Below are 23435 nucleotides of genomic sequence, written 5' to 3'. Positions count from 1 at the left end.
CACCCTCTGGATCCTCAGTGCAAACTATTCAACCTTGTGTGCCTGCTAACGCATTCCACCTTCTCCAGCAGTTCTGAATTGTTTTTTTTTTGGAAACCTAAGAGAGTTACAGTATTTGCAAACAAAAACCCTAAGCTTGCAAATCAGGAAGTGTAGCTGTGGGTTGGAAACTTTCTGTGAGTGCAGTGTGGTGGAGCTGCTGGTTGCACACTTACTTGCCTTGTGACTTGCCTTTTGCCTTGTTCTCCCGATCAGCAAGCAGATTGCCTTTCCTCGCAGGCTTTCTGCAGTGCTCTGGGTGTGTGGCAGTCTCTCTCTTCTGAAAGGCAGGGGAGGGGAGAGCAATGCCCCAGGGGAGGAAGGGAGTTACACTCACTACTGTTCTCTCCAGCCCCACTTCTGTCCCCAAAAGGATCTGGAACAGCAGATATCATCTGCCTGATGGGACACATCCTCAGGATGGCGTCTTGCCTTTTTTCTGGTTTTCTTGCCAAACCCATTTGCAAAGAGATCACACAGTAAACACGTCCCGAATTCATGTCAACATGAAATACAAACACAATATAAATCAATCATCCTGCAATGACTGTGCAGCCCCTTGGGATTTCCGCAGCCCTGCATCAAAAAGCACAGCCTCGCACTTTCCATTACAAAGTCAGCCTCATCGCAGGACCTTTCTTTCACCTGACTTGTCTTTCAACTGGTTTCCCCCCCCCACATAATCCACTTTACATTATTAATGCAGTTTTGAAGCGCTTTGAGACATCTCAATGACATAATTAGGCACTATATCAAATGCAAGGATTACTATTACATTATTATTATTATTATTCCGGGAGCTTTCGTTTCTCCCACAAAATACAGTCAATCCACTTTACAGTATGTTCTGTGAAGCGTTTCAGATGTCTCATCAACGTGATAAGTTGGTATATTAAATGCAAGGATTATTATTATTATTTATATCTTTTACACCCTTTTTGGTGCACTCTGTCCACACCAGAGATTCTGCTCCCACAGGTGGTGGACAGTCAGTGCTGCTAAAGTTAACTTTGCACTATTCAATTCCTAGACTTGTGGGGATCAAAGTTTCTGGTGTTCTTAGGCTTAATTAACATTTATAATAATAAAATTCCTTTCAGCTCAGAGCGCTTAAACCATATAACCACTATGTTTCAGAGGGACAAGGAAGGAACCGTCTAAGCAGCAACTATCAATTGAATGGTGAAAGACAGGGAGATCCAATACATATGTTAAATGGCATTCACTCATACAATACAATTTACATTTATATAGAAGTGTTCACATTGGGAGGACGTCTCAAAGAGCTTCACACAGCTGGCTGGGCTCCGGAGGTGGGAACCGAAGAGGGTGGGGAGGGGAAAGACGACTGAAAGCACTGTCGAAGAAGTACCCTTCAAATCATATCCCATGCTCCTCACGGCCCTGTTCTATGCTCTATTGTTTGGTGGAGTGAGTTGTTTTCTGTATTATTTTCTGATGGAAAAATATTCTATGAAATATCCATGCAGCATCATAAATGGTAAGATGCACCCTGCCCCACCTAAACAAAACACCTGAGTGATATGCAAGCATGGGCATTGCATAACTGTTGTAAGCATTTCCTGAGTAAATGAGTTGAATCTGGTCAGATGTAATAAGAGTGTATGTGTGATCTGCTGGGTGCATTGTGATGGAAAAGGGACTTAAAATAAATATAACAAAATATAACAAAATAACATTTGTAAAGTGCCTTTCACGTTCGGGAGGATATCCCAAGGTGCTGGACAGGCAGAGTTTCAGACCCGAGCTGGAGGTCGGGATTGGGGAGGTTGGAGGGCAGGGGTGAAGCAGGGAGATCGAAAGCACGCTTGAAGAGGAGGGTCTTGAGATGCATCGTGAAAAAGGCAAAGGAGGGGGTGACGCACAGGGACTGTGGGATGAAGTTCCAGAGAGTGGGGGAAGAGTGGCAGAAGGCCCACCGACCTATCGTGGGGCGAGCGAGGCGGAGAACCTGAAGCAGAATCTGAGTGGAGGGATAATAACAGGATATAAATATAAGAGGCATAATAACAGGATACAGCCAATGGCAACTGAGATATCAGAAAATGACAGCTATTTCCTGAGGGCACAAATGTCTAAATAATCTTCACCAAGGGCCATGTCTGGAGTTTTTCTGGAGCCTGATCCATGCTTACGCAATGGTTTACGTGGATTGGAAATTTTGAGCAGACGAAAAATCTCAGAATTGCAACAGAAAGCAATAAAGTCCCGCAGCATGGTGGTTAGCGCGCTCACTTCGCAAGCGAGAGGTCCCAGGTTCGACTACTGGGTGAAACGAAACCTTTGGCAAGTTTCTTTAGTCCACACCCCGGGTTGTTAGTCAATTGGCAGATCACTTTCCAGGTGTAATAATCCCGTCAAAAAATTTTTAAAAAATAATTGTCACTCAATCCATGACTGTTTGTGGGACACTGCTCAGGGCAATTGGTTACCTCATTTCGCCCACACAATACACAGTCAATTCCCTTCACAGTATATTCTGTGAAATGCTTTAAGACATCTCAGTGACGTGATAAGGCGCTATATCAAATGCAAGCATTATTATTAAGTGCTACATCAGGCATCTAATGATGGAGAAATGTCAGGGTACAGGTTTGAATAACAATAATGCTTGCATTTGATATAGCACCGGAAAGCGTTGCACCAATCGACTTGTATAGAATAGAAAGAAAATGTCATTAAACAAAAGATAATTGGAAATGGGCTACTGATATTTTAATAGCTTTGGATGAGCCTTTCCAGATGTCTGTGAAAACATTAATGTTTAATTTGTTTCTCGACGGTTACTTTGTTCTGACAGAGCTATCAACTTTATCTTCTTAGTATTGAATTGAATATTTGTCAGCTGGCTGTGCAAAATAATCAATAGCTCATGTCAGTGATAGTCCAGTCTCTGCTTGCCTTCATTTAGTCTGTAAATGTGATCAAATGTGAGATCATGGCGACATATTTAGTAATGTAAGCACAGTACTACAAAAGATCAATCCCGTCCCAAAGTAAAATAAATAACCCTATACATCTCTCAAGCAATTTCTTCTGCAAATAGCTATTCATTTAACGAACTCCTGAATTTGCTGACACAGTCTACCTCCATCACCTCTCTGGGTAGTCCATTCCATATATATCACCACTCTCTGTGGTTAAGTCTAAATTAACAGTCAGGGCATCAACAAAAAAAACTTTTGCAGAAAAAGAGTTAAAACCATTCAGGGAATGGACTGATGAAATGGGCATGGATAACATAGACTTAGTTTTCCATTCACACTCCTAAATTATTCCCTTTTTAGGTCTATTACTTGAGCACATGTGCTCAAGTAATAGGTGCTGTAATGGAGAACAAAAGGAAGGTGTTCAATTATTGACGTTCCAGTGTTTTATTGCCAGTGCATGAGGAGGCTAGGCAAGAGTGAAATGTACTTACGGATTCCTCGTGGGAGAAATAAAACCACACATTAAAACATCGGCTGTTGAATGCAGGCCTCAGTAATGCTTATTTAAAATAATCACCATTTTCATCCCTTACTCCAGGCCATTTTGATTCACAATTTTGCCTCTGTGTTGATTTCTTCTAAAAACAATTATTTTTTTCAACCAAATGACTTGGAGCCTTTATTCATTAATGCTGCCCCAGCATTTCAGAAACTGCTGACAGACATTAATGGGAAGTGAACAGAAGTTAGTATTCATTGCCCTCGGCTCCCCCAATTGTTTGCAGTATGCATGCCATTGAGCAGCAGTCAGTTTTTTTTGTGTAGGATTCCTCTGCTGAATGTAGTATTTTTTGTCAAAGATTCCCAATAAAATGCAGTATATTTTGTTGGACGGGGGATATGTTACCGTGGAGCTTAGATATTTTTAACTCAAAGGATTTCTATAGGGTTAATAAAGGCTGGACGCAAGATGCAAAGTAATAATTAAACAGACTGGTTCTGAGTCTCGAAAATTGAGAAGCTTAATCAGCTTTTGAACATCTGCAGAACCTGAAACCGAGTTTCTACTCTACATTGCTTGTCATTTATCTGTCTTTATTTATAACACAGAGGTATACATATCTAAATCATGTATCTTTTAAGTGAAAGGTACATTGACTGTGGTGGGGGTAGACATAGAGCTGATGATATTGGTGAAAAGATGAATATGCTGGCAGTGGAGCTCCTTCAATGGCTCACTTGATAAGGGCACTGCTCTGTTCATTACCGAGCCAAGGACACTCAGGTAGGCTCGATCCCTGGTATATGATGAGTTAGCAGATCTCATGGTGCTTAACAATTGGTCTCAATATCCTCTCGTGAGGAGAGCTGCACCTGAATATCGGGCAACTTCACTCAGCCCATTTTCTGGCTTCTGCTGCCATTGTTTAGAATCCAATGGTTGTTTACAAGCTCTACACATACCGTATTTGCGTAGAGGGTGCAAGATAGATGCAAGTTGTTGTTGTTGGATTATGTGGAGATGTTTAAAAAAAAGTTGAGGTTGAGAAGGGAGCTCTGGGATAACTGGTTTGTAACTTGGCTTCACTATGACCCATTGAGCAAGGGCATGGCTTAATATAGCACAAAAGAGAAGATGAGAAGACATCAGGCTGCAGTGACTATGTAAGTGCAAATTGCTATCAGTCCTGTGGAGATGTTTAAATCAGTTGTAGTTGATAAGGGAGCTCTGGAATAACTGGTTTGGGACTTGGCTCCACCTATGACCCAGTCAGTAAAGTCACTGCTCAGTGTAGCACTAAGGCATACATATTAGAAGGTATCAGGTTTGATTCCTGGTGTGTGCTCTGTCTGGATAGCACATGGGGCACTACAATTGACCTCTCGACTCCTTGACTAGAGATAGTAAGATCAGCCAAGATTCCTGCTTGTATTCATCACCCAATAACTTCTCTCTGTGTCTCTCTCCCCCCTTGGTGGAAAGTGAGTATGAGGACTTTGGAGGGATGGACCGAATTGAGTTTGGTTTTGATATTCCCCTACAGTAGTTATAGTTTGAACCACTGCAAATAATATTTATTTTAAAAACGCTTTTGTAACACATTGAAGAGATTTGCACCTCTATGATACTTTAAATCACTTTCATTAAATAAAAAATGTCCATGGGGGGAAAGTTAACCAGAGTTTACCGTAGTAAGATTAAACTGTTCTCATTACTGCCTGGGAGCTTTCTAAGGGGGTCTGAAAATGGACAGCCTGAAAGATCTCTGACATTACTGATTAGGCTATGCATTATTTTTAAATCAGGCATAACGTCTTTGTCAACCTGCCTCTATCGAGGACTGAATAGAGCTACACATGGTCCAGAATTCTGGGCGTGTTGCATTGTCGGAGATGGGACGTTAAACCAAGGTCCCAACTGCCTGTTCAGGTAGATGTTAAAATCCCATGGCACAACTCTAAAAGAGAAGAAAGTTTCTCCCGGTGTCCTGTCCAACAATCCCCCAAATAAAATTGGCCATTCACTTTATGGCTGTTTGTGGGACATTGCTATGAACAACTGGCTGCTGCATTTCACCCACAAAATACACAGTCAATCTACTTTACAGGATATCCTGTGAAGCGCTTTATCTCAATGTGATAAGGCGCTATATAAAATGCAAGAATTGCCATGATCCATGAGCTGGAAATCTAATGCATGGTGCAGTTAAGTTCTGGCCACAATCTTTGGGAAGGGCTTGGGGGGACGCTTTCATCTCAGGCTCACTTGGTGCCCAGTCAATTTGTTAATTATCAACCGGTTTATTTTTTTCAACATGTTTAGCACTATCAATGTCAACATATTACACATCACAATTTTCACCCCATAAAGTGACTGAATTACACAGAACACAAAGACATGGTTTGACCCCAGTTTTTGTCATTAGTTAATCTCTCGGGCTGAGGTGGTTGTTACAACCAACAAACCCAAATTAGGGTGGGAAGATGGTCACTTACCCAATATTAATACAGTAAACGCCTGATATATCATCAACCAATACAGTAAACCCCTGATATATCGTCACTCCAGGGAAAAGAGCTCAGTGACTATATCCATGGTGACTTTGTGTGCATGAGTCCTCCAGGGCCATGAGGGGCGCTGTGGCCAGGAGGACCTACACTGTGCCTGTGCAGAGCAAGCAGCTGTCAATGTGACAGTGTGGCTCCACTGGCCCCCCCGACCGTCAGTCTATTTGTTAAAACATGTTTAAGTTGAGAACAGTATAAGTTTATGTATAGACAAACGTGTCTATAAAGCACTTTATGTTCATTTTCCCAACTTGAATCACTCAGACTTTAACAATCAGCCAGAACCTCACAGAGGATAAGGTCTACCATTTGTACTTACAGAGATCTTACCACAACAGTCAAAACAGCTTCCACTGGCTGGCGGAGGGCAAGCTTACATGTTGGGAGCAGCGAGAGTTCGCTGATTTTTGTCCGATGATTCATCTGGTATTTTACTTACTGGGATGTATAGAATGCAACTTTATAATATTTGAAGCGAGTGATGAAATAAAGGAGTGGCCCTTATTCACATTTCTTATGTTAAGTAGCCGGGGTATTGACAGCATGATGATATAATCCATGTGATGATATAAGGCAGGGTCTTCTTATCAGTTCACTGTATTGACATCCCATTTGGAAGGAAGTGTTGGTACATGTGTGCGTGTGTGTGGGAGGAAGGGGATGGTAGATAGCAGATAAGAATAGAATAAGAGTCAGCTATGATGTTTCTCACGAAAGAATAGACATTGTGCTGGCTGTCTTTTTGAGAATGGACGTTCTTGATACCAGGATTTACAGATGACACTCCAGAATGCTTTAGGAAAGACAATATTGATTAGAGAAAAGGAGGGCTCTGGAGGAAGGAACCTTGTCAATACCATTCAAACACAGTGTTTTAGATCCAAGAAATTAGATCCTGTGTCCGGAAAGCAAAATTGTCACTGGTCCCACTTCTGGGTTGTCAGGATGTCATTTTGCAGCACAAAATGCATCACTTCATAGTTCCATGTGTATGTGCAGGAATCTGGCTGGTCCCTATGAAAGCTGTCACTGCTCTTATGAGCAGTTTTAGAGCTGAAAGTCGTGCTCAATCACTGTCAAGTGCTCTGGGACGCTACCCTGTGTGAGGGACGCTATATAAATGCAAGTTGTTGTTGTTAAATACGTCTGCAAGGATGGCTGGAAGCCAGACTATAGGAAGTGTGAAGTGTGCCACACTTTCAGTCACCACAGATCCTCAAGACAACTGGGTTCAAAGTGAACTTACACTTCATTGAGATACTTAACAACGAGGCAGCCTTGTTACCAGTGGATTTGAAACAACCAATAATTTAGCAGGCTGACCAAATATATATACAAAAGGTGTCCTTCATGGAGATTTTACAAAGAGAGTCTGAATAAAGACCACAAGTAACTGCAACATTCAGTTTGTTTCGCTATTCTATGCTTTTATGATTGAAGATTTTCACTTTACACTATATGCTCAATTTGCTCAATATTGTGCACTTTCTAATACATGCTCCATTATTTCACACAGATCAACATTTATAGATTCCCCTACTCCGAAGTTATCAGTTAATTTCCTCTATGTTGCCTCCGACAATGACCATTCCCTATCATACTCCAGAGTAGGAAATCCTCACATTTCCTGTAATTTTCCGATCATCCTCTTCCCCCATCCCCAAACAATAGCTTCACTTCAAGAAGTTAGTGCTATCAGGCTCTTCCACCACCATTTTCTTTAGTATCTAATTTGTGAGTCTATTTGAAAGATTTTTATTGAACACTAGATTTGTACAGAATGACTGCAGGTGGGAGCCACTCAATCAGGCACATTCTCAGGCCACAGACCAGTGCTCCACTAATCATTATCATCACATTTGATATAGTGCCTAATCATGTTGTCCAACATCTCAAAGCGCTTCACAAGATATATTGTAAAGTGGTTTGACTGTGCATTTTGTGGGCGAATGCTTTGCTCTGCTTTGGAGTCTGACCAGTCCAGTTTACAAATGTGAGATCTATTACAATTAGACAAACTTTAAACATATTAATTGAATGAAATATTATGTGTACATGTGGCCGAAATGTTAAGAATCACTGAAAATATTTATTGATAGTCTTATCCAGATTGGTCTATTGGTCTCCCCCCCACCCCCCCAACTTAATATGAAGTTACTCCAATACTGATGTGAACTTATGATTTAGGATTGAAATCCAGGTTCAAAAATAAGAATCCAAGCAGTGTGGTCAAAGAAGAAGAGATGTTACATTTTAACACTGGGGACACTGGGGACTAATTTGAGATATTTACTAATAAAGGATATTAATTGCACAAGTGTTGCCTTCCTCTTTCATCTAGAAAAACATCAATAATGACTTGCAGAAACGTCTTCTTGGAGGTTGATCGGAACCTGGTTACATTCCCCTAAAACCCTACAGAATTTCTCGTTAAAACTTGATGTTTTTATAGTTTGAATAGTGCAGTCAGGCCAATTTGAAGGAGGATATTCATAAAAGAATGGTGTTTAATGTAATTGACAATGTGGTCTCAATCCGTGTGCTGATGGATAATGTCAGCCAACCAGGACTAATACTTGTACAATCGCCATTTGAGTTATGTGCATTCAAAGGAATGTAATTAGAAGCTTCACTGGTAATGTTCTACATTCTTGAAGGCTGCTGTACTGCAAAGACAAGGAGCTTTTATATTCTGCTCATCCAAATATTCATTCAATTTATTTAGTGTATACGGTGTGCGATTTCCAGGCATTTTCTGGTTAATTCAAAGCCAACCATCTAATAGAGGGACCCAGAATAAGAGGGCATTATTATCAAATTAGAGTTAAAATGGGTAGAAGTGAGATTAGAAAATATTTTTGCTCACAAAGGCATGTAAAAACATGGAACGTATTGACCTGGAAAGTCTTACAGGCTGGGGCTATTTGGGTGTTTAAAATGGGGAGACAGAAAGGATGAATAGCCTTCTTTTGGCCCCATATCAGTTAAGACACATCCATCACAGAGAAGATTCCACTTTGGGGATTTCTGGGCACAATCTCCTTACCCCCAGTTCAGCAAAATGTTTAACCCGTTTAAAAATCAGACAGAAATTAGGCGACCAAGGAGAAAAGAAACGTTCTTCAGTGATACCGGAATGGGATAAAATTGACTTTTAAAAAAAAAGCACAAATTGGGTTTGTTTTAAATCAAAGTTTAATTCAACTATGAAAAAATACCAATCTGCCAGCATCAGGTAGAACAGAAAAAAAGCAAAACAAATACAAATACAGGTAGTTTTAAGTTTGCTCAGTAGTCAGTAAGGTAAAAAGTACTTGAAAGTTTCATTTCGCCACAGGCCACTCCATTACTCACATTTAACAATGTTCACAAAACACACAGATTCACAGATTGTAAAGTAGTTTTCACGTATGGCACCTATCTGTTTGGACTGGCAATGTGTATGTGCGACCACCCTAGCTGTGAGGTCAACTGGCCAGGCTAGATAACCCATCTGCAACTCTCGCTTCAGTTTCTTCCTTCACATCAGTGCCAGTTCTCACTGGGAAGTACAGCCAGGAGGAGCAGTTACCTCCAGCAGCTACTCTCTTTACCAGCGTCAACTGAATCAGCCCATTTGGGGCTGAGCGTGCATCTGTCAAGTTCAGCAAGCCCAAACAATTGTTTTTTTTCACACAATCCCTTTTGTTTGGCAAGTTAGAGATTAATTCTTACTGTAGCTCTAACACAACACAATGAGATTTAACCATTCACTTGGAAAGACAGAACATTAGGTGCTTATTAATACAGAACATGAGAAATGTTTGGATCAGGAATTTTGAGTCTTCCCCACTTGTGGACAGAAGAGTCATTTTGGTAAATGGCACTTCAAGAGGGTGATCAGAAATGAGACCTGCACCACAATTCTGCTGTCCTTTTGGAGAGATGAAGTCACTAGATTCTGCAAGTAAAACACAGACTTGCAATAGGGGCTCAATATTTTTTCAGAGCAAGTGAGTAAATACTGATCTATCACAGATGGGTTATCTAGTCAATTTGTATAAGATTTTATGTTACGATCTAACAAGTGGAGCAAACAATATACACTCGAAGCCATGGGAACATCTTATGGCATCAGTAACACGCAATAACTGCACACTTGGGATGTAGTTTTGACAGAATCAATACTATAGATATTTTCAGATAATGAGTGGATGATCAAGATAACATAAAGCAATACAAATGGATTCCAATTATCACTTTACAAGATTTGTTTAGAGATACCATTCTTTTTAAAAAACACGTGTTAACTCTTTAAAAATGGGTAAAGTACCACAGTTGGCTCCTGAAATGCTGACCTCTGAGTACATTGCAACTAAAATAAACAAAGAATATAGCATCAATGCTGGCAATGCCTGCTTGCCACCCCTTGTTTGACACTGAATGTATAAATCGGACTGTATGGTTGTTCCACAGGCGAGATAAGAGTTGACTGCTAAATAGCACTTTGTGTCATGATATACAGAAATATGGAATCATACATCAGCATAAAATTTTCAAATACAAGGTACAGTACAGGCATTTACACATTCACATATTAAAAAAAAGCAAAAAAAGTAACAAATCTGTAAGGCTACTTTGCGTACCATAGTTTCAATTTTTTTTAAACAATTCAAGCTTTGCATTGTCCATTTAAATGCATTCATTCTACACTGCACCATTGCTGTTAGTGTTTGTATACATTAAGCTCTCTCAGGGAAATATACCTTAAAAGAGTATTATACTACTGTATATAGGTTAAAAATATTAACATTCCTTATGTAATTTGGCTAGATGCCAACCCCTCCCTTCCACCCCCATAAAGGTGAAAAAAAACTTACTTCATTACTGTATTTCTTGTGTGCGATGAAATATAATGCAACCTTCCTTCGAGACACATGTGAACATTTTTTTTTAACAAGGAAGGGTTGTCATCTCCCTTGTAATTCTACATGTAATCTGCAGCCAGAGTTTACCCACACATGCAGCCAAACATTTGTTAAAATTGTGCGAAAACATAATTTGATCCAACATCTCTGCAAATTCAGCACTGGAAAAGAAATAATGGTCGAAGCTTTGTGTTAATACAAAAAAAAAATTTTTTAATCATAAGTTTGAATTTAAATCCCAGAAGGGCCATTTGCAATATTTTATTAATTCAAATCTGTTTAAAATAAACCTTGGGTGTGGGCGAATGCTTAAATTAGATTTCTATAGCATAATAACTAAGTTTGGAATTATGCCAAATTTATATCTTGCCAAAAGACTTTATGCGCTGAAAAAAAACACTGCCTATTTACTGAGAGGTATTCCAAAGATCACTCAATAGAATATTTTTCTACCGATATTCTGATCAATTTGGCAATACTATACGTACAAAGCAACAGCTACTCATGTACGTCATAAATAAACGTTTCATACAGTACACTAACATCTGAATAATCTTTCTAGACAGTAAAACTATGGAAGGAACAATGGTAAATTTTGCCATCAAATACATAAACTGATTTAACAAACTGACTCCATGGTAGTCTCCAGTTTTTTTTAATATATATATATATATATATATATAATACTGGCATCAATGCCGTCATCTGCAAACCTTATATTCCAATGTTACCATTTGATTTGCAAATAAAACCTTCGGGTCTTTTTTCTTTTAGTTGCATATACAGTCTGAGTGAATGAAAAATGGAAAGCATTCTTGAATTAAAAAAAACAAACAAAAACCCTAAGATATTAAAGAGTCCATTTAAGAATTCACCAGTTCATGAGAAACAAACTGTTTCAGCCTTTCAAGATACTGTCCGTAAAGCTCCACGTCGTTGTGACCGGCTCCTTCTACCCAAAGTGGTTCCACTGGCCTCTGACATTGCTCATATAGTGCCAACCCATGAGAAAAGTCGATCACTTCATCTTCGGTCCCGTGGATGATCAGTATTGGAGAGACTATCTTAGAAATCTTGTCAATGCTGCAAAACAAGTAGTAAACATGCAGGAAGAAGCCGTCCGTGAGACACAGAAGAAAAGTGTTAGGCTGAGAACAGCACATTAAAAATGTTTACACAGCAGTTTTTCTCAACAAATAAATATCACCTTTCCAGTTAGAAGTTGCTTTTCCACTGCTATTTGACTTACCTATTTCACACCACAATGCAGGAACCATGGAGAGGGACATGGTCAGGTAACCAAAATTAGGTGATATTTAACTCAGTTTGCATGTGCAAGACCAAACTAAACATTTTTGATATAGTAATCAGGAAGATTTTTTATATTGTCCCTTATTAACTTGTGTGTCAACCTGGCGTGGTAGCACTCTCACCTCTGAGGCAGAAGGTTGTGGGTTCAAGCTCCATGTCACGACTTGGAATCACATAGTGTAAGCTGACACTCCAATGCAGTGCTGAGGTGAGGGGGTGTTGCATTGTCGGAGGTGCCATCCTTCGGATGAGACTTTAAACTGAGGTCCCACCTGCCTGTTCAGATAGATGTTAAACATCCCATGGCACTATATGAATAGAGGAGAGTTTCTCCCTGTGTCCTGGGCAACAATCTCCCAAATAAAATTGGTCATTCACTCCATGACTGTTTGTGGGACATTGCTATGCATAAACTGGTTGTCACGCTTTACGCACAAAATACAGTCAATCCACTTTATAGTACATACTGTCACATTCACCTATTTAAATTAACGCTCTACCTCTTTTATTAAGGTTATTAATGCAGATATTCCGTATATATTGAGAATTTGTACAAAGTAAGATGCTTTCACTTTAATTGTATTATGGTCTCGGGACCGAAATATAATTTAAAGTGTAAGACAGCCTTGGCAACATGCAGTCTGTGACCTGGGTGAGTTACTTGAACAAAAAGTGAGAAAAGATCACCCGAGTCCTGGTGGGGGAACCTATTGATACAATGAAAGGAGAGATTGAAAATGGAGGGAAGAAATATCAATGCGATATATTGGAAAGGGTTGGAGTTAGGACAATATAAAAGGTGGGGATTCGCTGAACTCGGGGTTACTTTTCGCCTTGTGTCATCAAGGAGGTACGTGCCTGACCTGAGAGTCTCGTCTCCAGGTCAAGATTGATTTTTCTTTGTTAACTAACTTTGGGTAAAGCTGCTAGTGTCAGTAAAATACCATCGAGTTTTCTATAAAAATCAAGGAGGGAGGAAGTAAACACAAGCAGGTTATTGCTGAAGTCAGCTGCCTGGTAGTGCAAAGGACAGGGATGAATGCATTCCTTTGTTGCGCAATAAGGCACTGGGATGACCCGTCGCCGTGTGTATATTCTCATTAGTGGAGTTTCACTCAGAGAGGGAACCTGCACGTTACAGAGAAAGCAATGGTACATATGCCACCTAATACACTGAGCACTTTGTCATAATGCAGGTATACAATTAGGGGTGAGAACCGTCGCAATCCTGCAAAGCACTTTGAGACATCTCAACAACATGATATATCAAAATGCAAGGATTATTATTATTGAAGCATCTCAAAAAGCTTCACGTTTATAGCTAAGTGTAGCAATTGTTATTTACAGACAAAGGGGGCAATCAATTTGCGCATAGCAAAGTCCCACAAACCGTTGTGAATAACCAACTTATCTAGAGGATAAACTAGCAAAGTGCACCAGTCCACTGGTCTGATACAGTATACGGGCTTCCAATAACCTAGTGCATCAATTTCAAGAACCTTTTCCTGATCTTTAAATCCCTTCATGATCTTGCCCCTCTGTCCCTAGCAATCTCCTTCACCCCTATTCTGCTGCCCCTTGTTTTTCTGGCTCTCGTGTACGATTCATTCATCAACCCATCCATCTCCCTATTGGCTAAGCCTTTAGCCATTGTGCCTCTTCTGCTCTCTGGTATTCTGCAACATAATTCTTTGTCTTGTTACTTCTCTCTATACGTTAAAAATTATTCTAAAAGCTTGCCTCTGTTCAACAACCTTAAATCCCACTTCTTGATCTCCATTGTTTTTGTGATACGTCTCGAGCCATTTGCCTAGGAAATAAGGCACATGCCATCAGACCAATCACCAACCACATTTCAATATTCTATGCTGATGTATAGAAATGTGGTTGGAGATTTGCCAATAATTAGCTCCTAGTTAACAAAGTTCTACAAATGTGCTTATCCGATCGTGCTTATCATGAAGGCATCTGTGGAGCTTCAGCAAGAACAATTGGCAGTGGGGAGGCAGAGAAGGTGAGTATAGAAAATACCATTTTACTGCTGTTGCATTGTATAATGTACAAAATGTATTCCTCACACAAATCAACAGGGATTCTTCAATATACAAAATTTAAAAAAGCCACACTTACTTGGGGAATGCATCAAAACAGTAGGTCTTCTTTGTGTCTGGGAAGGCCACCCGCATTCCTGAGGTCAATGGAGAATGAAGGATAACTGCAGCACATTCATATCGTGCAGCCAGATCCACTGTAGGTACCGTGCCTATACTCTGCCCGTATAGTATCACATTCTCTGGACGAATCCCGTACCTATTAAAAGGAAAGGAGCCATTTTATTCAAGCTTGCTTGCTCATGGTATAAAGTTGGAACCTCTTACACAAACAGATGAATAATTTTCCTTTCAGCCTAATTACAGTGGAAAATGCAGCAGCAATAACAAAGCAGAAAAAGAACAATCAAAGCAAGTCAGCCCTGTAGTTGAGAGATAAGATTCATTTCCGATCCCCCCCCCACCCTCCCCCACACACAGCTGCGTCAAGATTCTCACAAGTACAAAACTGCAACAGCAGATAATAATCTGGAACCTCTATGTTTTACATTATGCCACCTTCAGGACTTCTTTTGAAATGGCTATATAGGATCACAAAATACAGGGGAAAAAAATCAATCCATCATTTCTTTGCATTCTATACACCCAGTAGAGCGTGGCCTTCATACACAGAATTCTTCTGATGTTGAAAATCAGACAGATTGCAGAACAAGGCTCTGAATATGTGGTGATTTTGAAATTTTGAACTGAAGATCAGCCTAACAAGCACGAGTTCCCTCGGACCCTTCCCTCTGATGGGTTGACAAAGATGCTCTGATTTGGTATAAAATATGCTCAATAATCAGTTAAAAATTGTGGGCACAGTGTGCACGTAGAGAAGACTGCTATTTGTACTGAGAACACCATGACACATTTTACATCTACTTCTTGTCAAGCATTTAAGATGATAAAGCTTTCTTGCTCCCCTCCCCTACCCCAGTGGCCTAGTTTGTAAAAGGCACTGTCTGATGCAGTACTAAGACATAAGCAAGAGAATGCATGCTTAAATCCCAGGTGGTGCAGAATGAGCCGACAGCAGTGAGGGCAAAAATTTGGGCTACAAACAACTTTGGAGCATTTGGTTAAGGATGAGAAAACCATATTACGGTCCCCACTCCTCATCACTGTCCACTGACTCCTATTAGAAGGTGCATGTGAGCTCACCACAGTGTCAAATAACCAGGCAAAACTCACTGTCAAGACTCACATATAACTAATGTCCACGTGATGAAGATTCCCAGGCTTGATCCTCAACTGTACTTCCTTCCCACATTCGTTCCCTGACCAGGACGGCTTTCCTCCACACTGCCCACCTCTGATCTCATTTCACACCAAATGCAACTGAAACTGTCATCCAAGCTTCTGTCACTTTCTGCCTTGATTTCTCAAATGCACCCTTTTTCTGCTGGTCTCCCCAGTTCCACAAAGTCGAGCTGACAAAATTACACAAGCCATATCTTCGCCCACACGACACTCTTCATGCCCATCACCTCTATCCTTGCCAGGCACCACTGGCTCTCCATCTACGAATGACTTGAAGATCCTCACCCTCACATACAAATCCCCTAATGCCATTGCATCTCCTTATTTATCTGCCAACCTCCTTCAGCCTACTGCTTGTCTCCTCTGGCGTGCGTCTGGCCTGCTGAGCGGAGGGAATGGACCAGTTGATTATGGGGTTAGCAGGTCACAGAGGTAGGAAGGAGCAAGGCCGTGGAGGGTCTTGAAGGTGAGGACGAGAATTTTGAACTCTATCCCCTGGGGGATGAGGAGCCAGTAGAGCTGAGGTGATAGGGTCAAGGAGCCTGGTGCTGGAGAGGACATGAGCTGCAGAGTTCTGGATGATCTGCAGCCTGTGGAGGAAAGAGTTGGGAAGGCCGACAAGCAGTGAATTGGCATAGTTGAGCCTAGACGTAATAAATGCGTGAAGGAAGGTTTCAGCAGCCTGAGGGGCGAGGCAGCAGTGGAGCCAGGCGATGTTGCAGAGGTGCGGAATGGCAGAGCGGACCATGGCATAGATGTGGGGGAGACAGAACATTAGAGGGTCAAACAAGACACCAAGGTTCAGGACTGCATCTTATTAGGGGTGGGGGGTGGGGTGGGGGGGAATGGTAGCCAGGACACTGGGCGAAGCTCCCCTCTCTTCTTGAATTGTGCCATAGGATCTTAATGTATACCTGAATAGGCAGGTGGGACTTCAGTTTAACATATCATTGGCAGGACCCCATCTCTAACAAAACAGCACACGCCAGCATGGCAGATTTATCTGAGTTTGAAGGTCCCAATATGGGGTGCGAACCCACAATATTATGACTCAGAGACAAGAGTGCTCCCAACAAACTGAGCCAGGCTGACATGTGAGTATAGTATATACTGTACCAATTCAATATGGAAATCTTGCCTTCCCCATAGGATGAAAAGTCAAATATTTACCCACATCGTTTTAAAATCCATTCTGCAACATTAAATTGCATCATCTAGTTCAGAAAAAAAGTTTCACTGTGTACACACACAAAAAAAGCTGCCCCACATAAAATAAGATCATGAGCAACGACACTATGCCCCTGAAACCAAACTAATCTTCAATTGAGCCACCAAAACTATGTAAACTGCGGAGAGTTGTTAAAAAAACTCTTTACTGTGAGGTTTGTGGCTACGAAGAAACACAAGCAAAACCTGGGAATGTGTTGTGGAAAACTAACTAGAATGACCGTGGCCTCAATGCAGCAATCAACATCCAGAACTTTTAAAGCAAAACTACAGTTGCAGGGGAGGGCAGACACATTATTGAGAAATGTACTTTACTTTCACCAGCCTTCAACCCACTTGAGGGCATATTGTTTACACACAAAAAAAAACGCATCTGTTTCCTGCAGTCATCTAATCCACCCCTGCACCACATGGCGCCAGTCTAAGAGGGCCAGCAACATGGGAGGTAGAAGTGCAGAAAGTCAGCAAACATCAGCAGCCATGGCTCAAACTCTGCAGCCCTCTCCCAACCCATGGTTTCTGTGTGCAGTGACCAACTTGAGTGCACAGGTAGCTATTGGGTTCAAAAACTGGGTTGACTATCAGGCTCTGCTTGTAACGCACATCCCGCATGTGGAGGAGGCGGGGTAGAGGAGGAGGAGGAGTCTGGCATTTCAGATTTGCTGCAAACCACAACTGCATAGAGATAATTGTATCTCTATCCTGAGATACAGAATTCCAGAAGTATTTCTATATGCAGCACGAAATACATAATTGATCCACTTTTACAATATATTCTGGACGTTTCAACAACGTGATAAGGCGCTATGTCAAGTGCAAGGATTATAATTATTATTGTTGTTATTAAATTATACTCCTGTCCAGCTTGAGCCAGACTGGGAAAATAATTCAGGACAGAATACTCAGACTGCAATAGCACAGGATGCTTTCCACGCAAACTTGGCAGTGGATACTAGATGCCTTCCACTCCTTCTTCAACTCTTTATTCAGTGAAAAATAAATAGGAGCTTTCTGGCCACAATACTATACAATTGGTAATCTGCAAACATACCCAGGCGTGTGACAGTGTATTATTCTATAATAAATGTATCAAACCACTTTTCTGTTAAGTGTAGTAACTACTTACAGCAATGTACTGCAAACCGTAATCAAGTGAGTGTCTATTTTTTTAAATTTGAGGGACTGTTGGCCAGGTCACTGAGGGAAAAAATTCTCTTTTGAATAATGCCATGGGATCTTTAACATCTACCTGAGCAAACAGATGGGACTTTAAGGCATGCTGAGAACCCAGTAAGTCCTCATTTCTGTGTAGTGTGCACTGCAGACTGGTTGCCCCTTTTGCCTGCGTAACATTGTATATAATATATAAATCTAGTATTTATTTCCAGATTAGCACACTGTTAGTTTAGGTCCTACCCTTTATTTGTAATAATATGGCATTTGAAGAACCCTTATACTTCAAATAAAACATAGCCATTTCCCATCTTAGATTCCCTCTTCATCCAAATTCACTCCAAAACCTAATTTATTACCTATGTGTCCCATTGTGGTTTGTGGGACGTTGCTGAAGTCAATTAGGTGCCACCTTTGCTGAGATAATATTCACTTAATTCTGAATTAATCTCATTCTTTAAAGCTGTTTGAGATGTTTCTTTTACACATTAGTCACTGCATGAAATGTAAATTGTTGCCTCGGTGAGTCGGTTTACTGAGGTTCCACAGGGTGAGCAGAGGTCTCACCCATTACAGAGGTTTACTGAGGTTGCACAGGGTGAGCAGAGGTCTCACCCATTACTGAGGTCAGTCTCAAATATATCCCGATTGATCCATTCCTCATGGCTAATCCTTTGATACACTAGACTCGATGCAGAACATTCACAGCAGATTAAAAGACTATCTGAACACTTCAAGGCCAGCACGTACACGAGTGCTAAAAAATGAGAAAACTTGTTTTTCTGCTGCATTACATTCAAAAGGAAAAGGAAATGACAGATATCACCTCAGATAACACACTAGATAACAGAACACTTTTTAGATACTGTAAATATTTAAACAAGGAATAATTTTTCAGTTATGAAGATAAAGACTGAAATTTTACTCGTGGTATTAAGGGACCCGAGTGCAGCAAATCAATCCCTTTAGTCACCAGAGTCCAAAACCTCCCTTCATGTCCTTATTAAGAAATACTTTTAGAAATTGCCATGTTTTAGGCAGTGATAGATAATTGCAGTTCAATAGTTAGTGTCAGTGAAGCAAGAATTGTTGCAAAATTGTCAAAGAAAATAAGTGTGAAGTACATCTATAGTGTGCAACATCTCTTTCATAAGCTTCTGTGTTCCTTTCTTACAAATCCAACTTCTTGACTGCTCCATCTGTGTTCACAAGATGCTGATGCGCTTATGTTGTACATCAAGGTGCAACAAGTGGCTTGCTCTCCCTCCCTCAGCGAGTTCCTGATCTTGGAATTGGAAACTGGAGAAGTCAATCTCATCAGCCTTTTGCAGTCTGAATACACGCAAGTGAGAAAGCCACTTTCATTCTCAGGCCCAGCAGAATTATCAGGACAAAAGATATGGCAAATTGCACTGTTTGTGCAAAGCCATCACTAATTTCTTGTTCTGTACCCATCCCCATCAAAATACAACAATTCACAATTACACTGCAGATACCTGGCAGTCTTTTTTAATATCTATTTTCAAAGAAATTGAATTAAGGTTTTCAACAATATGCGATTTAATGCAGGGGATTCAATATTAAAAATAAAACCCTGAAAGATAATTGTAATATCTTGAACCCTTTCCATTGTCTGTGCTATGCGGTGGTTAGTTCACAATTCCAGTCACATTCTGGTGGAGTCTTTAAGAAAACAGCCTACAAATTTACAGGAAGTAGTGTAGCCTTTATGGTCAGACAACAAAATAAATGTTCTTAGTTGAATATTTCTTAATTTATACCCTGAATCAAGAAATAATCAAACAAGAAAAAAACTGAAAATCCACTACCGATTGAACACAGACTTACCCAGACTATCGAATGTTCAGGGGGCTGCTTCTTGACAGCCCTGAGGGCCACTTCTGGCCCGCAGGTTGGCCACCACTGGTGTAGACGATTGAGCTGCAGCTGATAAACCAGGTTTGAATCCTGTTCCGTGCTGAGTTTGCTGGTCTCCACTGGGGCTGCATTGGGAGTCTAAATTGGCCCCAGCCTTCACAGGGTTAGGGAGGGGAAAATCGGATAGGATTCCTGCTTTCTCCACAGCACCATGTGCTGGTTGTGGTTGTGCACGTCTGGCAACAGGTCAGCTTCGGCTGTGGTACCCTCTGCAGTTGAGTGGCTTGGCAACACTCGCTGCCAAGGCTCACACATGCACAATGCGCTTGGAGGGAACAGGAGAGCAACTCGGGCACATGGAACCAGACCAAGCAAGAGAAAGCCAGACCAGGAGCAGAGACAATTTGTGATGGAAGAACAATTCGAAAAATAATTGGACACATACTAAAATTATTTTTAAACAAAATCAAAACAGTTTATATTTCTTGGGCCAGACATACTTCAGTGTACTTTTGTCTAATCTGTTGGAAGCATTCCCAACACTGCTGCAAGCAGACCTCGAAGTCAGTCACTCACTCGTTGCTTTGACCTCAGCTGATGGAGGGCATATGCGTTGTTTTCTAAAGGCAACTGGAATGACATGTTCAGCAGCAGGAACAGCCTAACATGGTGCAAGACGCCATCAGTGCTGTCAACAGCATTGGGAAAATCAACATTCCCTACAAATTTTAGTGGTGCTTACTGTGTATACAGCATCTCTTTGGACTCAGGTTATTCTCTGGCCCTCAGAGCCAATGGTGAACTGGTCGGCTCTTCTGAATAATTCAAAGTACATTAAGAGTCAGATGAAATGCTCCAGTGAGACAGACTTTTGTAGGACAAGCACTATGTAATATGATCACAAAAGTGGTTTTTTTAAAAATAATTATTACTCTTAAAGCCTGGCTTCAATTACGGCAAAAAGATTTGACAGATCACACACAATGCTGGATTAGAAAGGTGTTCTTTGGTCAATGTACAAGTGTTACTTTCCAAACTGTGCCCAATAAATATTTGGGTGATGATTTAGAGATCACAGGTCTGACTCAGATTTTCGTAGATGTTACATCCGGCAATAGCTGGAATTCCTTTACTTAAGGAACACAGGCATTTTATAAAGGGCAAGAAAATAGCACAGTGCTATTGGGTATAACAAGGCAGACAGAAGAGAGAGGAGAAAAAGGGGAAAAGAAAACAATCCTGGAAATGTGGGTCTGCCTAACTTTGTGCAGCCTGCAATTTGCAGAGCAACTACTACAGAGTAAGTTACTGTCCAGGATTAGGATACACAGTACATGGGTTCTCCATTATTATACTACCTCCTTCCTCCCCTTTTGGAGATACCACTTATTTTGCCAATCTTCTCCCTGACGATCTCTGGGTTACTCCCAGTGCCTCATGCAAGTGAGTATCAAAACAGCAGGATCAAACACATGAATGCATGGAAAAGGACAAGGAGCAATCAAAGGTGAGGATACTCAACTGGAAGAGCACTAATTTCAATGAGTTAAAAAGGGACCTAGCCAAGGTGGACTGGAAAGAAAGATTGGCAGGAAAAACAGCTAATGAGCAACAGGAAGCCTTCAAGGAGGAAATAGTTTGGGGACAGGGCAAATACATTCCCACAAAGAGGAAAGGTAGGGCATCCAAACCTCACTGGATGAATAAGGAAACCTGGATTAAAATAAAACAGGAAAAGGAGGTTTATGATAAATGTCAGGTCCAAAATACAGAAGATAATCAAATAGAATATAGAAAGTACAGAGGAGAACTGAAAAAGGAAATAAGAGGGGCAAAGAGATTGTGTGAGAAGATTAGCGGGTAACATAAAAAGGAACCCTAAGGTATTTTATAAACATATGAAGAATAAAAGGTTAGTCAAAGGTAGGGTGGGTCCAATTAGGGACCAAAGAGGAAATCTTCTTGTGGAGGCAGAGGGCATGGCTGACGTACTAAGTGAGTACTCTGCATCTGTCCTCACAAAAGAGGATGCAGCCACTGCTATGTATATCGGAGGAGAGGGTAGAGAAATTGGATAAGCTAAGAATAAACCGAGAGGAGGTACTAAAAAGGTTGTCGGTGCTCAAGGTAGATAAGTCACCTTGCATCCTAGGACGGGTTGCATCCTAGGTTACTGAGGGAACGGTGGAAATAACTGAGACTCTGGCAACAATCTTTCAATCCTCCTTGGACACTGGGGTGGTGCCAGAGGACTGGAGGGTTGCAAATGTTACCCCCTGGACAAAAAGGGCAGAAGGATAAACCCGGGAGCTACAGGCCAGTCGCCTAACATCAGTAATGGGGAAGCTTCCAGAGACTATAATCCAAGATAAAATATATTTTCACTTAGAAAAATATGCATTAATAAAGGACAACCAACACGAATTTGTTAAAGGCAAATCATGTCTAACAAACCTGATAAGAGTTTTTTGATGAAGTAACGGAGAGGGTGGATGACGGCAGTGCAGTTGATGTAATTTATATGGATTTTCAAAAGGCGTTTGATAAAATGCCACATAAGAGACGTAAGCAAAACAGAAACCCACGGTATTAAAGGGACAGTGGCAGCATGGATACAAAACTTGCTGGGAGACAGAGAACAGAGTGGTGATGAACGGTTTTTTTTCTGACTGGAGGGAAGTGCGCAGTGGTGTCCCCCAGGGGTCGGTATTGGGACCACTGCTGGTTTTGATCTATATAAATGACCTGGATTTGGATATAGGGAGTACAATTTCCAAGTTTGCAGATGATACTAAGCTAAGAATAGTAAACTGTGGGTTGAATAGTAGCAGGCTGCAAATGAACAGGTAGACTGGTAAATGGGCAGACACGTGGCAGATGAAGTTTAATGTGGAGAAATGCAAAGTGATGCATTTTGGGACGAAGAATGAGGAGAGGCAACATAAGTTAGATGGTACAATCGTAAAGGAGGTGAAGGAACAGAAAGACCTGGGGGGGTTCATATAAGTAAATCTTTGAAGGTGACAGGACAGGTTAATAAAGATGTTCAAAAAAAATGGGATACGAGGCTTTATAAATAGGGGCACAGAATACAAAAGTCAAGACGTTATGATGAAACTTTATAAAACACTGGTTAGGTCATATTTGGCAAGTTGGGCCAAATGACTACTTGGGGTCTAATTGAAGTTATGATGAACCTTTATAAAGCACTGGTTAGGCCTCAGCTAGAGTACTGTGTTCAGTTCTGGGCACCATATTTTAGGAAGGATGTCAAGGCATTGGAGAGGATGCAAAGGAGATTTACCAGGATGGTACCAGGAATGAGGGACTTCAGTTATCAGGAGAGGCGAGAGAAGCCAGGATTATTCTCCTTGGAGCAGAGAAGGTTAAGAAGAGACTTAATAGAAATTTTCAAAATTATGCGAGGATTCGATAGGATGAACAAGGAGAAACTATTTCCATTGGTGGGTGGGTTGGTAACCCGAAGACACTGATTTTAAAATAGTCGTTACAAGAAACAGAGGGGA

General features: G+C 40.9%; 2 protein-coding genes across 2 annotated transcripts in view; both read right to left on the bottom strand.

Moving 5' to 3' along the window:
- cemip2 (cell migration inducing hyaluronidase 2) overlaps window positions 1-528 on the bottom strand; it is a 46299-nt gene extending 45771 nt beyond the window's left edge. Inside the window, exon 1 of the mRNA XM_007906585.2 lies at window positions 216-528. The gene's annotated coding sequence lies outside the window, so the exon portion shown is untranslated. The remainder of the gene's footprint in view (window positions 1-215) is intronic.
- An 8708-nt stretch (window positions 529-9236) lies between these two features.
- abhd17b (abhydrolase domain containing 17B, depalmitoylase) overlaps window positions 9237-23435 on the bottom strand; it is a 46287-nt gene continuing 32088 nt past the window's right edge. The window contains exons 3-4 of the mRNA XM_007906587.2: window positions 14408-14587; window positions 9237-12049 (exon numbers count right to left, since the gene is read on the bottom strand). Coding sequence (XP_007904778.1) covers window positions 11830-12049; window positions 14408-14587 — 400 coding nt within the window. The 3' untranslated portion in view covers window positions 9237-11829. The remainder of the gene's footprint in view (window positions 12050-14407; window positions 14588-23435) is intronic.

The sequence above is a fragment of the Callorhinchus milii genome, unplaced genomic scaffold (genome assembly GCF_018977255.1).
Source record: "Callorhinchus milii isolate IMCB2004 unplaced genomic scaffold, IMCB_Cmil_1.0 Scaffold1, whole genome shotgun sequence".
Classification (NCBI taxonomy): Eukaryota; Metazoa; Chordata; class Chondrichthyes; order Chimaeriformes; family Callorhinchidae; genus Callorhinchus; species Callorhinchus milii.
The sequence above is the reverse complement of the archived record's forward strand: the minus strand, read 5'-3'. Positions and strand labels throughout refer to the sequence as shown.